Source organism: Falco peregrinus, chromosome 2, assembly GCF_023634155.1.
Source record: "Falco peregrinus isolate bFalPer1 chromosome 2, bFalPer1.pri, whole genome shotgun sequence".
Taxonomy (NCBI): Eukaryota; Metazoa; Chordata; class Aves; order Falconiformes; family Falconidae; genus Falco; species Falco peregrinus.
This window is the reverse complement of record NC_073722.1, coordinates 40984278-41001489: the sequence shown is the minus strand read 5'-3', so window position 1 is coordinate 41001489 and position 17212 is coordinate 40984278. Positions and strand designations below refer to the sequence as shown.

At 54.4% G+C, this 17212-nt stretch overlaps 2 protein-coding genes across 7 annotated transcripts in view; both read left to right on the top strand.

Annotated features, from left to right (window-relative positions):
• Positions 1-12531, top strand: part of PTPRA (protein tyrosine phosphatase receptor type A) — a 133930-nt gene extending 121399 nt beyond the window's left edge. For all 6 annotated transcript variants that reach the window (XM_055794029.1, XM_055794027.1, XM_055794030.1 and 3 more), the window contains 9 exons: positions 5384-5519; positions 6303-6452; positions 6576-6669; positions 8041-8117; positions 9654-9788; positions 10182-10307; positions 10796-10947; positions 11266-11401; positions 12077-12531. In XM_055794029.1, coding sequence (XP_055650004.1) covers positions 5384-5519; positions 6303-6452; positions 6576-6669; positions 8041-8117; positions 9654-9788; positions 10182-10307; positions 10796-10947; positions 11266-11401; positions 12077-12151 — 1081 coding nt within the window. In that variant the 3' untranslated portion in view covers positions 12152-12531. The remainder of the gene's footprint in view (positions 1-5383; positions 5520-6302; positions 6453-6575; positions 6670-8040; positions 8118-9653; positions 9789-10181; positions 10308-10795; positions 10948-11265; positions 11402-12076) is intronic.
• Positions 12532-13902: 1371 nt separating this feature from the next.
• Positions 13903-17085, top strand: LOC129783702 (basic proline-rich protein). Its single transcript, XM_055794035.1, has 3 exons — positions 13903-15393; positions 15903-16046; positions 16888-17085. The coding sequence occupies exons 1-3, from the start codon at positions 14881-14883 to the stop codon at positions 16957-16959; spliced, it is 729 nt and encodes a 242-aa protein (XP_055650010.1). The 5' UTR covers positions 13903-14880; the 3' UTR covers positions 16960-17085.
• The last annotated feature ends 127 nt before the right edge of the window (positions 17086-17212 follow it).

Here is a 17212-nt window from a genome sequence, read left to right as displayed (position 1 = left end):
CTGTCCCAGCTGAAACCAGGACAGTATTCACCTCTCATTCTATACCATTTACATCATGCCCAGGTCCAACACTTTGCAACACCCGATCACCTTTCCTGTCTTTTGTTGTTCTTCAGTGGCCTGACTCTTGAGTACGTGAGCATCTACATAATGTACCTTCACAACCAAGTTCTCCACCCAGGCAGCAACATCTTGCCACAGTGCAGCAGCCCAGATGGGTTTCACCTCTGCACTGCCAGTTACCCTGCTTCCATCGCTGCAGCCACCCCCACAGGGGATTTGTCATCATCCATGGGTCAATGTAGACATGGAAGTAGTGGCCGTTTTTCTTGGTCAGCAGTGTCTAAAGCCAGCTGGATGGCTTTCACCACTGCAAACCAACTCAATTCACCTTCAGCAGTTTCTGGGACTTGTAGGGGACTCCATGCAGCCGCCTTCTACCTCTGATGCTCCCTACAGCATAGCAGGACCCATCAGTAAACAGGGAATATTGCTTCTTATTTCCTGATAATTTATTATACAGTGGGGTCTCTTCAGCACGTGTCACCTCTTCCTCTGGTGATATTCCAAAATCTTTGCCTTCTGGCTAGTCCATGTTCACTTCCAAGATTTCTACGCAACTGGCATTTCCTATTTGAGCTCCCTGTGTGACCAGCATGACCCACTTACTCCGTGTAGCATCAGTTGTGTGATATGTAGAGAAGATCCTCCCTTTGAACATCCAGCCCAGCACTGGCAGCTGGGCTGCCAGGAGGAGCTGTGCTTCAGTACCAACCACTTCCAAAGCAGCTCAAACCCCTTCATAAGTGGCCTGTACCTCTTTTTCAGTTGGAGTGTAGTGAGCCTCTGACCCTCTATATCCCCAGCTCCAAAAGCCCAAGGGTCAGCCCCGAGTCTCCCCTGGTGCTTTCTGCCGAGGCTGCAGTGTAGAGCACATTCTTTACCTCTTGCCCTGCCTGGACCGGCCCAAGGGCTACTGCATGAGCTGTCTCCTGTTTAATTTGTTCAGACACTTGTTGTTGCTCAGGGCCCCATTTGAAATCATTCTTCTTCCAGGTCACCTGATAGAGAGGGCTTGCAATCAGGCTGTAATTTGGCATCTGCATTCTCCAGAACCCCACAATACCTAGAAAAAACTTGTGTTTCCTTTTTACTAGTTGGCAGAGACATAGCTGTTATTTTGTTGATCATATCCATTGGGATCTGATGATGTCCACCTTGACATTTTATTCCTAAAAACTGGATCTCCTGCACAGGTCCCTTGGCCTTACTTTGGTTTATGGCAAAACCAGCTTTCAGAAAGATTTGGACTGGTTTCTTCCCTTTCTCAAAACTTCTCCTGCTGTATTACCCCACACAATAATACCACCAATGTATTGCAGGTGTTCCAGAGCTTCACCCTGTTCCAGCGCAGCCTGGCTTAGTCCGTGGCAGATGGCAGGGCTGTATTTCCACCCCAGGGCAGTTGATTCCAGGTGTACTGGACACTCCTCCAAGTGAAAGCAAACCATGGCCTGCACTCTGCTGCCAAAGGGATCAAAAGAATGCATTAGCGATATCAACAGTGTCATACCACTTCGGTGCCTTTGACTCCCGTTCATACTGAAATTCTAGCATGTCTGGCATGGCAGCACTCACCAGCAGCGTGACTTCATTCAGGCCATGATAGCCTGCTGTTAGTCTCCACTCTCCATTGGACTTTTGCACTGGCCATATGGGCTGTTAAAGGGTGAGCGAGTTGTGTTGATCACTCCTTGGCTCTCCACTTGATTCATCAGCTCCTGGATGGGAATCGGGGAGTCTCGGTTGGCACGGTATTGCTGCCGTGCGCTGTGGTGGTAACAGTTGGCACTAGTTGTTCCTGCAGAAGAGTCCTCCGAGAGATCAGGCAAGGTAGAGAGCTGCTTAATTTCCTCCATCTCCAAGGCAGCTATACCAAAAGCCCACCAGTACCCTTCTGGGTCCTTGAAATACCCTTTCCTGAGATAGTTATGCCAAGGATGCACAGAGCCTCAGGGCCAGTCCCAGTGGGTGCTCTTGGCACTCATTCCCAGTCAGGCTCACTTCAGCCTCACAGTCAGCCATTGGGATCCCCTTGTCACTCCAGAAATACAAGTGGGTTCTGCCCACTCATAGTTTGGCGGCATTAGGGGACAGTGTGCACCTGGAGCCTCATACTGCTGTGGGTCTGATGTGCCAGGCCATTGGATCCACCCAGTCCAGTAAACTCAGTTGTCCTTTTCCTCCACCTGGCTGGAGGCAGGGCGCCTCTAGTCCTGGTCATAGTATTGTCCACTTGCTTTTGTAAAAATGGATTACAATTCCTATCCGTAGGATCAAGATCAGCTCTTCTGCTCGGTGTGGGGAGTTGCCCACTGGAGACTGGAGCAGCAACCTTCCTGGAAGAACCCCTGTTTGTGGTTGTTTTTCCTTGCAACTCACATACCAGTACCTCCAGGGTCAAGGTAGATTTTCATCCCACTTCCTCGTGTCCTCTCTGTGGCCCCTCTGGTAAAACCACAGGGTACCCCGTGGTGTGTACCCTCTAGATCCTCTCTCTTGACCAAAAGAATGCCTACTGTTAATAGCTGAGATGTGGGTCCATACAGGTGGGTAGTAGGATCTATCCTCTTTTTGTTGCTGGTTTCAGACAGTTTTTCCACAGCCATCATGCAAGTCTGTAGGGAGGAAGGGAGATTTTTGTTGTATTGCCGTAGTTGGCGAGCCACTTCATCTACTGTCGGTGCCTCTTCATCTCGCCAGGTCATTGCTGCCAGTGAGTTGACATATGACCATGGTGCACTCCCTACAAGTTTCCAGCACATGGGTTGTGTGCACTGGACTTTGTCTGGATCTGTGGGTGACTGTGCATTGTTTGGGTCATAATAAACCATCTCTAGGACAGCTAATTCCCTCAGGTACTGGATACCTCTCTCCACGGTGGTCCACTTGCCTGGGTGACATATAGCATCTGCCTTGAAGGGATACCTTTCCTTCACGCTTGACAGGAGTCACATCCAGAAGCTGAGGACTTGTGTCCATTTTCCAATCACCCTGTCAATGCCCCCTTCCCTAGAAAGTGATCCCAGCTGCTTGGCTTCCCTACTCTCTAATTCTAGGCTACTGGCCCCATTATCCCAGCACTGGAGCAGCCAGATGGCAATGTGCTCACCTGGATGATGGCTAAAATCTTTTTGCATATCCCACATCTCACTCAGGGATACGGATCGGGTCGTTACTGCTTCTTCTACCTCTTCTTCCTGTTCTTGTCATGTCCCTGCTTCACCCTTCTTTACTAAACAAGTCTTCTGTTGTGTCCATTTCTTCTTGTGTATAGGGTCAATTCATATTGGCACAGGTTGGTCCTCTAGTTCAGCTGCATTGCCCATCACTGGGGTTTGAGTAGCTGCAGTGTCTGTCGCCAGGGTTGGAGTAGCCAGTGCTTGTCACAGGGGTTGGAGTAGCTGCAGATAGTTGCTTAACCCTAAACAAGACCTGAACCACATTCATGGTTCCTAGCAATAGGATCTTGCTGGTTCCAGCATCCCAAGAATATTCAAAATTCCCAAGAGCTGTTGTAACTAGGCTGGAGGAGAAGGGGAAGGTGTGGAAGCATGTCTCCTCCGTAGGTTGGCTCTCCTAGGAGGAAAGGTAAAAGGTGTAATGGTTAATAGTTCCCAATAGATGGCTGCTGAAGCACAGAGGTGACAGCAATGCTGAGTACACAGACCAGATTTGTTTCACCCAGCCATTCTATAGTTTCATAAGCCAGCGTTGCAAAGTACAACACAGTGATAACCTTAACGCTGCCCCCCGCGATGATAAACATCCCGACAGGCAGCGTGTACAGTGAGGGAGGTGGGACACACTGCGCAACAACTCTGAGAGCAAATACATCAGCATTGTGACCAGCCACTGTTAAACCAGTGTAATGAATGCTTATAACAAGTTTGTTTTAACACGCTCTGGTCAGATCTGTCGTTACCTGAACGCTTCGTGCCCCACACTGGGCACCAAAAAGCACCGTTGTGGTTTAACCCCGGCGAGCAGCTCAGCCCCGCGCTGCCGCCTGCTCGCTCCCCCTGGCTGGGGTGGGGGAGAGAATCGCATGGGTAAAAGTGAGAAAACCCATGGGTTGACATAAGAACAGTTTAGTAATTGAAATGAAATATTATAATATTTTAATGGTAATAATTGTAATGAAAAGGGAGACGAGAGAGAGAAATAAACCCCAAGACAGACAAGTGATGCACAATATGATCGCCCACCACCCTCTGACCGGTGCCCAGCCAGTCCCCCAGCAGTGATCGGCCCCTCCTGGCCAGCCCCACCCCCCCCCACCCCCACTCCCAGTTCATATCCTGGGCATGACGTTCTATGGTATGGAATAGCCCTTTGGCTAGTTCGGGTCAGTGTCCTGGCTCTGCTCCCTCCCGGCTCCTTGTGCAGCCCCTCGCTGGCAGAGCACGGGGAACTGAAAAGGCCTTGGCTTAGGGTAAGTACGACTTAGCAACCACTGAAACATCAGCGTGTTATCAACATTGTTCTCCTGCTAAACCCAAAACACAGCGCTGTACCAGCTACTGGGAAGAAAATAACTCTGTCCCAGTTGAAACCAGGACAAGTGGTTGCTGGGGTTAGCTGGGTGCGGAGTGAGCCAAGCTAAGCACCGCTGCTAGGTGTTGGTGGCATCTCCCTTAGCTGTCTGCTGCTCTGGGCACGAGGGCAGCATCCCTTGTTGCGAGAGGGTAGTACTCAGTTGACAGCGTGCCTGGGAGCAAGGGCCATGGTGTTTGACCTCGTGTGCTGTTCAGGCACAGCAGCAAGCCTGGGGGAGCCGCAGAGGCTTAAGGCTTTCCACATTTCAGTAAGGAAAAGCCCCATGGTTAAAGGCAGAGATGATCATGTTTGCAACCTCCCAACTTCATTTTTCCAACTTCCTTCTCAGGAGGCAGCGGACAAAGGAGCTTTGTCTTTCCATAGCGTCTGCTGGCCTCATCTTTCTTTTTTTTAATGGCTGAGTTATCAACACAGAAACAAGGCTTCCCCGTGGGCTCACCTTCGTATGGTGGAGGTTGACTGGAAGGAGCAGCAGGCAGCCCATAAGGACTCTGGATGTTGTAGCTGGCTTAGGTTTTGCTTTGGCTCATTCTGCTCTCTGCCTTCACGCACTCCGGTTGTGACAGTTGCTGGAAATGCTGTGTGCATCTCTCTGCAAAACCCAGGGTACACCAAACACCAGGCTGAGGACCTCTCTCATCTCCAAAACAGATTTTGCTATTTGCTTACCGCTGGGAAGCATCTGGCTCGCTCCTGGCTGCTCTACAAGGGACCCCAAAGCCAACATTGCTGCACTGACCACTTGTCCCTTCTGCTCTTTCAGCGCTGGGGTAGGACGCACAGGCACTTTTATCGTCATCGATGCTATGCTGGACATGATGCATGCAGAGAGGAAGGTTGATGTTTACGGCTTTGTGAGCCGGATACGGGCTCAGCGCTGCCAGATGGTACAGACAGATGTGAGTGTGCTGCTTTGGTTTCTTTGGGGCTTTGCTCGATGGAGATAGATCTCCTTTGCACAGTCAGTCCCCAGACTGCAGCGAATCCTACATGAGGGTTCAGCATCATCCCTCATTTTGGAGGGACGCTGCATCAAGTGAGCTTTTCACTGGATCCTGCTCTTTTTAATCCCCTTCATAGAATCATAGAATTTTTTAGGTTGGAAAACACCCTTAAGAGCATCAAGTCCAACTGTTAACCCAGCACTGCCAAGGCCACCACTGAACCATGTCCCCAGGCACCACAGCTACGTGTTTTTGAAATACCCCCAGGGCTGGTGACATCCCTCCCCCGTCCCCGGGCAGCCTGTGCCAGCGCCTGCCAGCCCTCTCGGTGCAGAATGTTCCCTCACACCCAATCTCACCCTCCCCTGGCGCAACGTGAGGCCGTTTGCTCTCGTCCTGTCGCTGGTTCCTGGGGAGCAGAGACCGACCCCCCTGGCTACAGCCTCCTGCCAGGCCGTTGCAGAGCCACCGGGTCCCCCCCAGCCCCCTTCTCTCCAACTTGGAGAAAGTTTTATGTCATGTTGGCTTGGTGTGGTGCAGCAAATAAAGTCCCAGTCCCCACACAATGGCAGGAAGTTTGTTATCCACTTTTCTGGGGTCTCCAAGGGGTGCCATGTTCCCAACGAGCATGGGTGGGCAGTGGGGTGGTGGGTTTGCATCCAGCATGTGCATGGGCACCGGGAAGTGCTCACTGAGCATGAGGCAGAGACTGATGGCTGCTCCCTGCAACCCTCGCAGATGCAGTATGTGTTTATATACCAAGCACTTCTGGAGCACTATCTCTACGGTGACACAGAGCTGGAGGTGACGTCATTAGAGATCCACCTCCAGAAGATCTACAACAAAGTGCCAGGGACCAGCAGCAACGGGCTGGAAGAGGAGTTTAAGGTGAGTGTGGCAGTTGTCCTGGTGCCTCTGCTAAGATGATGCTGGGCTATAGGGACCACCACACACTTGCCTGGCACTGAGTGGCTCTGAAAGCTGCCTTTGCTTTTGCTCCTTCCTCTGCAGAAGCTCACTTCAATCAAAATTCAGAATGACAAGATGAGAACAGGCAACTTGCCAGCAAACATGAAGAAGAACAGGGTGCTTCAGATAATTCCATGTAAGACTTACTTCTCTGCCTGGGGAAAGCATGCTGGGTGAGTGTGGGGACAGGATTCAGGCTGGAGAAATGGGCCAGCAGGGACCTCATGAAGTTCAACAAGGCAAAGTGCAAAGTCCTGCCCCTGGGGAGGAACAACTCGAGGCACCGGCACGTGCTGGGGGCCACCCCACTGGGCAGCAGCTTGGCACAGAAGGACCTGGGGGGCTGGTGGACACCAGGTTGTCCCTGAGCCAGCAACGTGCCCTTGCTGCAAAGGCGGCCAGAGGTGTCCTGGGCTGCGTCAGACAAAGCGCTGCCAGCAGGCCGAGGGAGGTGATCCTTCCTCTCTGCTCGGTGCTGGTGAGGCCACACCTGGAGCGCTGGGACCAGTGCTGGGCTCCCCAGTACAAGAGAGACAGGGACAGGCTGGAGAGAGTCCAGCAAAGGGACCGGAGCATCTCTGCTGTGAGGAAAGGCTGAGGGAGCTGGGGCTGCTCAGCCTGGAGAAGAGAAGGCTCGGGGTGGATCTCGGTGTCTGTGAACACCTGCAGGGAGGCTGCCAGGAGGACAGAGCCAGGCTCTTGCCGGTGGCGCCCAGTGACGGGACCAGGGGCCGTGGGCACAAACTGAGACCCAGGAGGGTCCCTCTGAACATCAGGAAACACGTTTTGAGTGTGCGAGGGTGACTGAGCACTGGCACAGGTTGCCCAGGGAGGTTGTGGAGTCTCCATCCTTGGAGATACTAGAAAGCCATGTGGACACAGTCCTGGGCAGCCAGCTCTGAGCGGCCCTGTTGGGCTAGGGGGGTTGGACCAGATGATCTCCAGATGCCCCTTCCAATCTCAACCACTCTGGGATTCTGTGAGTGTTCAGGAGCTGTCAAGACCGAGTCATTTGTGCCCACAGTAATGGAGTCACAGACTGGCTGAGGTTGGAAGGAACATCTGGAGGTCATCCGGTTCAACCGCTTCTCAAGCAGGGGTAGCACAAAGGGACAGGGCAGAGTCAAGGGCAGGTGGGTTTACATGCCCAAATGCAACGCTGCCCCTGGGGCTTTCTTGCTTTCGTTCTGCCCTGTCCCTGCCATGACTTCCTCAGCAGATGTATGCTGCCAAGGCTTTCTGCCTTGAGGGAGGAGTCCCTGTTTTGAGCAGATCCTGCACATGGAGTCCTCAGCATCCGCTTCTCCCCCAAACCAGGGCATGGCAGAAGGCAGAACTGAGTCTGCTTGTCCCAGTCAGGTGCTGTAACCACAGGGCTCTCCTTCTTGTATCTCTGTCCTCTCACTTAGGGCTTGGTGACATCCTAGCTAGAGGCCATGCATGGTTATCAAGGAACCATGCTTTGAAGGTGTTCCCCAAAACTCAGATCATTTCACTTCTGTTTCAGATGAGTTCAACCGAGTAATCATTCCAGTGAAGAGAGGTGAAGAGAACACAGACTATGTAAACGCCTCCTTCATTGACGTGAGTCTTCTTTAGTATTCTTTCCATCTTCTCCCAATGGAAACTCTACCTCATGCTGCTTCCTATGGAAAAGGATTTGTCCCAGCCCAGGATTTCATAAGGCTCTTTCCACCTGCCTTTGCTTTGTGTCACTGGGTGGTGCTGGTTTCTTTCTCCAAGAAACCCACTAGTTTCCTTGTGACCCATGGATGGTGGGAGAGGAGAGCTGGAGCCTGAGCAGAGCCTCCAAATCCTGGCCTCACTTCTCTGTCTCTGGGCTCCGATGATGGCTTTGGAGAAGCAGATGCACGTAGCTGTGGAAATGATTGCTGTACAGCACCATTCATTTGGTTAGAAAACTTGCGCTAGATTAGGTAATGGAGCAATACACAGATCCCAAAACCCTTGAGAAAAGACGGGTCAATCCCATTATACCTGTCTGGGTGACGGGAGGAGGCAAGGCAGAGAGGTTAAGTGCTTTCCTCACTCTAAGGAGGAGGTAAGTGATTGCACATCCTTTTCTCGTGAGTAATCCTGTTGACTTCAGCGGGGCATCTCGTATGAGTATTTATCTTTGTGAGTGATGCCAGTGCTGGCTGACTGACAGAGCCTTGCTCTTTTCTAGCCCAATTTCTATTTTCATCTCCTAATGGCAGGAGGTTTTTTCCCCCCAAAGGGAAATTACTGCCATGGGTTGAACTAGTAAAACCAACTTATTCCCAGATATAACATCCGAAATTAATTGCTCTCTGAAATCTCCATTGCTGCGTCCCCACGGGTTGCTCTGGCTGCCTGAGCATCCGACGCAACACAGCCGGGAGCAGCTGCCTTGTTCTGCATCGAGATCAGAAAGCTTAAATGTCACGTAAGCAATTTTTGTTGCAGATTCAATTTCCTGCTCTGCTTAACTTTGCTTAAACAACAAGCTCCAAATGACGAAGCATCTTTAGCCACAATCTGCAGCAAGGGCACAGGGGAACGTTGGAGGTTTTTGGAAACAGAAGCGCTTGTGGAAGAGTCACCCAGTTTTACTGCTGGTTTTCATAGATCATAGCCCATATAATGGGTTGGGTTGGAAGGGACCCTAAAGATCATCTAGTTCTCTCTGGTTTTGCTTAGTTCCAAAAATCCCTGGTAAAAGTCATACCTGAAGTACTTGGAGCTTCGGCAGGGCTCTGCTCCCAGCACTTGGACTTTGCAACATTGCTCAGGAATGCTGGAAACCCAGTTCTTCCTTCACCAGATGGATGAGGTCGTGCATGTGTAGGGGATATGATCCTCGTGCCGCTGCATTTCTTTAAAAACATAGATCTTACCACAGTAGAGCACCGGTGATGCAGCTGCCGAGCAGCGGTGTGGTAATGCCCATGCGTGAGGACACAGCCCACCGTGACAGCAGGTTTCTCTGCCTAGGCTGTGGTCATTCGCACGGACAGCCATGATGCTCCCAAAATTTAACAGAGCTTGGTAACCCAACTGTGTCCAAGAGCGTTCCCCCCACTGCTCGCAGCATCCAGGCGCTGCTGATTCACCGCTGACGCTGTTTTCAAATTGCAGGGTTATCGCCAGAAGGACTCCTATATCGCCAGCCAAGGACCACTGCAGCACACAATAGAGGACTTCTGGAGGATGATCTGGGAGTGGAAATCCTGCTCCATAGTGATGCTAACGGAGCTGGAGGAGAGAGGCCAGGTACATGCCCAGGGATAGCTGCATTTAAGCACCTGCAAAATAAATCAGTACAACCCCTTAAAATGTCCCGACAGCTGCAGCACTGCCAGTGCCACACGCATTGGGTGCTATTTCACCCCTTCTCTGGCAGGAAATTTATTTCAGCCTCTGCTTCTAATGCAAAGAGGCCAGTTGTTTGTAGACCCGGGGTGGGAAAGTGTTCAATAAATCAAGTCTGGACCCTCTGTTCTCAAAGCACCTTTGGGTGCAGCAGGCAGCTTCTCTCTGAAGCAAGCCTGTGGGATCCCACCTGGTTTTTGGCAGCTGCCAGCCCCAGGAAGAGACTTCTTCAATTCAAGCCCATGGGAAAAATACGGGGTCTTCACCCTGTCTCCTCCTGTAATACTTTCTCAGGAGAAGTGTGCCCAGTACTGGCCATCTGACGGCTCCGTGTCCTATGGAGACATCACTGTGGAGCTGAAAAAAGAGGAGGAGTGTGAGAGCTATACGGTGCGGGACCTGCTGGTAACGAACACCAGGGTAAGAGTCTGGCCTCCCTACGGGGAGCTTGGAGCACTCTTGGGTTTGGCTGTCATTAACCCTCGCTGATGTTTATGGTGCTTTGTGATTCCTCTTGCAAGTGCTGAACTTTCCCTCTGGCATTTTCAGCTCCATCACCCCATCATCCCAAAGAAGCGTCCATCCCTTGCAATCCCACCTTGTTCCCTATGCTTACCTCCCACCTCTGAGAGTTCCTGTGCTGCTGATTGCTTGGCATCGAGCCCTGCTGTCCTGCTGCCACCCAGCAGCCCTCATCCTCCTTCTGCCTTGCGCCCGTGCCCTCCACCCAGCCTCCCCCCTGCTCCCCGTTCCCCACACCCTGCCCTGCTCTGTGCCACGGGAACGCCTCCCCTCCACAAGCAGACAGCTTTCCTAAGCAGACAGTTTTCCTAAAGCCCTGAGCTGGTGGGTTTCATGGTATGGGTCTCCCACCAACTTACTGACCTTGAGCTGTGCTCTTCCACCAGGAAAACAAGAGCCGACAGATTCGGCAGTTTCATTTCCATGGCTGGCCAGAAGTTGGGATCCCCGGGGATGGAAAGGGAATGATCAACATCATTGCAGCTGTGCAGAAGCAGCAGCAGCAGTCTGGCAACCACCCGATCACTGTGCACTGCAGGTAAAGCCCAGGTGGAGCAGGGGCGGCCACCCCTCCAAGGGGATCTGCTCTACAAGGAGCCTGGGAGATGGTCAGAGGTCCCTGAGAAGACTTGGGTGAGCAGGAGCAGCCCAGGCAGATGTGGTACAGGGTTTTCCTGCTTGGCTAAGCAAAGAGGCTTCGCTCTTGTAGAGCATGTCCTAGCTAAAGTGGGAGAGCCTGGGGCAGGACAATTGGCTCCTCCAGTTGTGCGGTCGTTCCCCTATGGATTGCCCCCTGAGCAAAGCCAACATGGCCAGGACAGACAGCTTCCATTACCTTCTGGTTTCTCTTTGCCAGTGCTGGAGCAGGAAGAACAGGCACCTTCTGTGCACTGAGCACTGTCCTGGAAAGGGTGAAGGCAGAAGGGATTCTCGACGTCTTTCAGACAGTGAAGAGTTTAAGACTACAGAGGCCACATATGGTGCAGACACTGGTAAGTGCAGCGGAGCACATCCCACACTCCTCCTGCCACCCCAGACCCCAGCAAGAATGGGCTGGGTACTCAACGTGGAACAAAAACTTCCTCAGTTGAAGGTTTTCTCTCTCCATGAAAGAGTAGGGAAGGGAGGTGGGTCAGGAGGTGTCGCCCCTTCCTCTTGATAGGACATCTGGAAGAGTAGAGCTTGGCCAGCTGAAGGCATCAAGCCCCTTTTGAGCACTGACACAAGCTGTAGGAGTCTCCTCAGAGGTGTCCTCAGCCACAGCCCACATACTTACGGGCTCCAGGAGCCTGGAAACCTGTCCTGGAGCAGCTGTGGCACGGGCTTGGGCATGCAGCATGGCAGGGAGGAAAAAGGCAGGCAGGACTAGGTGGGGTCTTACAAGAAGGGATTTAAAAAAAGTCTTTTGGCATCAAAATAGGACCTCGAGAGGAAGGGAAAAGCAGAGTTTCTTTTGCTGATGGCACCCCAGCAAGATGGGCAGCCCAGTTCTGGGGGGCACGGAGGAGGTGGGACCGGATGGGCGGGAATCCAGCTCCTGCCCTCAGTCTGGGCTGAGGAACCCTGCTATGCATGGTCCCAGCTTGCTGCAGACCATGAGGCATCAAATTATGTCTCAGGTGTGAATTTTTCTTGGTCTAACGCTGTGCTCTCCCTGAACCCCACAGGAACAGTACGAATTCTGCTACAAGGTGGTGCAGGAATATATCGACGCCTTCTCAGACTACGCCAACTTCAAGTGAAGAAAAAGAAAAATCCACACCCTGAAACAAATGACAGAAGAGTTGCCTTCTTTAATATTTTGTAATATTCTGTTTGTTAATATACCCCCCAAAAAAATATGTGTATATATCTTAACTGTTTTAGAGGTTGGTACCATAAGCTTCATATTAGCTGGAGATTTTATATGTAGCAAAGTGTTAGTGCAGATACTGTTGGCTCCTTTTTTTCCAATGTTTTATTGGGGAATTAAATAGCGTGATGTTTGGATTAATATTGTCATACCATCTCTCTTCTGGAGAGTCGATACAGGCTGTTATTTTTTGTTTGTAAATTTTTTTTTTCTTGAGGGAGAAAAGCCTTTTTTCTAAAAAAAAAAAAAAAAAAAAAAAAAGAAGAAAAAGATATCCTGGCTCTCATCTGAAAAAAAAAGAAAGAAAAAACCCCAACAAACCATGACCCCACAAGCACAAGCTTTTCCGAACCTGCAGGTTTCACATTTTTCTGCTGGTCAGCTCTTTTAAAAAAAAAAGAAGGAAAAAAAAAGTGTTTATTCTGTGTGTGTGTATATATACAAATACCCTAATTTTTGTATCAAAAGCAAAAAAAAGTTTCCTCCTTCAGGGTCACGCCACCTCGTGCTGCTGGATTGGAAACTGTGTTGACCACAGCAGCAACTGTTGGGATTTCAACCCAAAAAACCAAACCTCAGAAAAACAACAGGATTTTTGCTCCCTGAAGGAAACGTCCATGTGTTTGGTGCCGGACTGTAGACCTGCCGCGGGGATTGGGGTGGGAGCCGGGCCCTGGTGGCCCTGAGCCGAGGATGCTCCCAGTGGCCCTGCCGTTCCCACTGGTCCCTTCCAGGAGGGAGCAGTAGCTGCCGGCTCCCAGCAGCGAGGGATGATGCTGCCTGGGGTCTGGGGGCTCTGGCTGAAGAAGAAAGTAGCTCCATGTGGTCCAAGCTCTGTGTTCTCACCTGTTGTGTCTCTTAAGTACCACCCAGACCCTTCTCTTTTCTTGGTCTGTAACAGCAGTTGAAGAAAAATTTTGGAGCTATTTCCAATTGACAGCGTGCTGTAGGTCCTTCCTTGGACCGGGGTACCTCCACCCCTAGATGCTGGAGATTTCAGATTATTTCTTCTGGCATCTCAAGAGATCATAGAATCACAGAACGGTTTGGGTTGGAAGGGTCCTTCAAGTCCACCCAGTCCCAGCCCCCTGCCATGGGCAGGGACACCTGCCACCAGCCCAGGTTGCTCCAAGCCCCGTCCAGCCTGGCCTGGGACACTGCCAGGGATGGGGCATCCGCAGCTGCTCTGGGCAGCCTGTGCCAGCGCCTCGCCACCCTCATCATAACGAATTTCTTCCTTGTGTCCAATCTCCACCTACCCTCTTACAGTCTAAAACCTCAAGAAGGTCTCCAGATGGTCACTGCTAAAGCACTCACTGGTTTTTAAAGCCAAGTGAGACACTTCTCCAGCCCAGAGCTTGCTCTTGCCACCCTCCGGACAGGTCTAGAGGTTTTTCCTCTCTTCCCCTGCACCCACACACCCCACACCCCCAGTGGAGGCTCCATCATGGAGATGAATGTGGGTTATCCAAGAAGAAGGGAATATATAACAGCCGAGTTTCATCATTCCTCTCCCAGAAGAAAAATATAATGCTGGTGATGGGCCAGAGCACAAAGAAGGGTCCAAAGGGTCAAAAAAAGGGTAAAGAAAGGTCCTGAGGACACAGGGGTGCAGCACTTTCTATAGTAAAAAAAAAAAAAAAAAAAAGGTTAATATGGTTGATTTTAATTTATTTTTTTTTTATAAAGAGGTGTTTGATGAAACACCTTCCTCCTGCAGCAGAGGGGAACGTGCCCTGGTTGACTGGGGGAGCTCCATCCCCTGCTGCAGGCGCTGGGAGAACTGGGTTTGGAGAGGTTTCACCCCAAGGTTCAGCTGGGCACCCCAGGTGGGGATCAGGGGCGCAGGGAGGCAGCAGGGCTCGGGGACAGTGACGTCGTTGCCCAGCCAAGGGAAAACTCAGGGGACGTGAGGCTGAAATCTGGGAAAACATGGGACAAGCCACCCTATGAGTCAGGGTATCCGAGTTTTCCAGCATAGCTTTTCCATCTAGGCAGGATTTCCTGGGGGGTGGGGGCATGCAGGCAAGGGGACCCCCCAGCAACCCAAAACACTCCCCTAAAATGACCTTGCTGCTGCCATCATCCCTGCTTCATCACCCCCTCCTGAACCCCTGCATCATCACTTTGTTAATAAACTTTAACTCTTGAATTCTGGGGGGCTTTCAGCCAAAGCTGTCGTCACTCTCACAAATACATGTGGTGACCCCGAAAGAAATGGGGACCCTCCTGGGATGGGGGAGACACACACCCACCCACTGCAGATGCTCACCCCAGGGACACAGACCACCCCACGCACCCCCATCCCTCCATCCGCCGGGTGCTGGCTGCTCCACTAATGAGGTTTTCCCCCTTTTTCCTTCCTCCCTGGGATCGCTGCAGGGATGGAGGAATTTCAGGGCGGCAGGGGTGCCCTGGTACAGCATCTGCTGCGGCCCCATCCTGCCACTGCATCCCACTGCAAATAGCAGAGGCAGAAGCAGCTGTGGGATAATCCAGGGCCAGATCCTGCCTAAATCCCATCCCCTTCGTGGGCTCTGTCGCATCCCCACGCCAGGGACTTAGGACCGCACAGTCATTCCCAGCCCGCAGCCCCAATCTGGGGGCCATGAACCTGAAATGGGGGGAGAAACGCTGAAACTGGGGCTGGGTGGGGAAACTGAGAAATGGAGAATTTGCCCCCTCCTGCTTCCCCAGGAGCATCCCTGGGGGCTGCAGAGCAGCTCCTGGGCACATCGTCTGTGGAGCTGGGATCATCTGGGCTGGATCCGGCCTTTTCCCAGCCACCAGGAGCTGCGTCAGGAAATGAGCCCATTCCTGGGTGTCCCCAGCCCCCCACCCTCCCCAGATCTCGGTGACAAGCCAGAGCAGGCTCAGCTGGACAGACACACACCCCCTAAAAAAACGGGTATCGGGCCACTGTCCCCTGGTGCCAAGGGGAGGGGGGCGGGGGGACAGGATGCGACGGGCGCTGGCATGGGGAGGCCAGCGCCATCAGCGAGGTCACGGTCCCCTGTGGGAGTGGTGGCGGGGCCAACGTCACCGACACCAAGTCCTACAAATAGTGGTGCCCAGCCTGGCCCAGCCACTGCTCCAGCCGGCCACCACTGCCACCGTCACCCACCTGGCCAGGTGAGGCTGCCCCGGCAGCAGGGTGCTGGGTGGGGGGTGCTGGCAGCACGCAGGGACCCCGGGGTGGGCGGCATGTGGGGCTGTTCACCCCGAATCAGACCCTCATGGCACCCCTGGGGGTCTGTCCATGCTGGACCCCAACGCCAGCGGCACCCTGAGGTGCTCAGCTCCTCTGCTTCTCCATCCCTGAACCCACCCCAAAGCCCACCCATGGGTGCTCATCCCCTCCACTTCTCCATGCCCACCCCACCCCAGCCAAGACCATGGGGTGCTCATCTTCACTGATCCCCACCGCTCTCAACAGCACCCATGGGTGCTCATCCCTCAAGCATCCCCACCAGCGAGCCCCCCCGCAGCCCCTCCCTGGGCAGGTGCTGGTGGGACCCTGCGCCCCCCCGCTGGGTGCCGGTGGGACAGGGACCCTGCGCCCCCCCGCTGGGTGCCGGTGGGACAGGGACCCTGCGCCCCCCCGCTGGGTGCCGGTGGGACAGGGACCCTGCGCCCTCCAGCCGGCCATGGCGCCCCGCGCGTTGCCGCTGCTGCTGCTGCTGCTGCTGCTGCTGCCGGCCGTGCCGCCCTGCCGCGCGCAGCACTGGTCCCACGGCTGGTACCCGGGGGGCAAGCGCGACCCCGGCCCCGCCCCGGCCCCGCAGGTACGGCCCCGCTCGCCCCCCGCCGGATTCCCCCGCCTGGTCCCCCCGGGTGATCGCCCCGCCTGATCCCCCCTGGCTAAGCTGTTCCCCCCGGGGGTCATCCCCCCCGGTCTGAATCCCCCCCAAATCTGATCCCCCCCGATCTGATCTCACCCCCCTGGGGTGATTCCCTCCTCCCCGGGCTGATCCCCCCTCCCCCCCGGTTGACCCCCCGGTGTGATCCCCCCATCTGGTCCCCTCTGGCTGATCTATTCGCCCCCGGCGTCATCCCCCCAATCTGAATCCCCCCCCCCCCAAATCTGATCCTCACCCCCGAGATGATTCCCCCCCCGTACTCCCCGGGTTGATCCGTCCTCCCCCGGTTGATCCCCCCGGGGTGACTCCCCTGTCTGATCTGATCCCCCGCAGGGTCACCCCCCCAGTCTGAATCCCCTCCCCCCCCCCCAGTCTGGTTCCCCCCCCCGGGGAGTTCCTCCCCTCCCCGCGGTTGATCCCCCCCCTGGTGACCGCCCCATCTGATCCCCCCCCGGAGTGACACCCCCCCCGGGGTGATGCCCCTCCCAACTGACCCCCCCGGGGGCTCCCCCCCTACCCCGCTGACACCCCCTCCACACATTTCCCCCCCCGGATTTATCCCCCCCCCGTGTTACCCCCCCCAACAAATTACACTCCCTGGATTATCCCCCCAGCCCCCCGTTTATCCCCCCTCGATTTAGCCCCCCGCCCCCGATTATACCCCCCTCGATTTACCCCCCCGATTACCCCTATAGATTACGCCCCCCAACGTTACCCTCCCGCGGTGTTCCCCCCGCCCCGCCCCCACGGCGCCGCTCTCCCGCAGGTCCCGCCCCCCCCCCGGCGCTGCCGCCCCCCTCCGTGTTCCCCCCCCGGCACCAGGAGCCGCTGCTGCTGAGCGGGGCGCGAGCGGCCCCGCCCCGCCCACGCGGGACCCGCCCACGCGGGAGCGGGCAATAAAGGGGCGCGAGGGGAGCTGGAGCGCAGCGCTGCGCCGGGGGCGGGGCGGGGGGGCGGGGGGCAGGGTGTGCAGGGACCTGTGTCCTGCGTGGGGGGTGGTGGGGTGCGGGGGGCTTCGTCCCGCGTGGGTGGGTGCGGGGTGTCTGTCCCGCGCGGGGGGGGGCGGGGGCGGGCGGGTGGGCTGTGTCTCG

Bases quoted from the DNA above. Each gene is read 5' to 3' on its own strand.
- LOC129783702 (XM_055794035.1), top strand. From the start codon at position 14,881: ATGGGGGGAGAAACGCTGAAACTGGGGCTGGGTGGGGAAACTGAGAAA. The intron at 15,394-15,902 runs GTGAGGCTGCCC...TGCGCCCTCCAG, and splicing joins ACCGTCACCCACCTGGCCAG to CCGGCCATGGCGCCCCGCGC. The intron at 16,047-16,887 runs GTACGGCCCCGC...GCTCTCCCGCAG, and splicing joins GCCCCGCCCCGGCCCCGCAG to GTCCCGCCCCCCCCCCGGCG.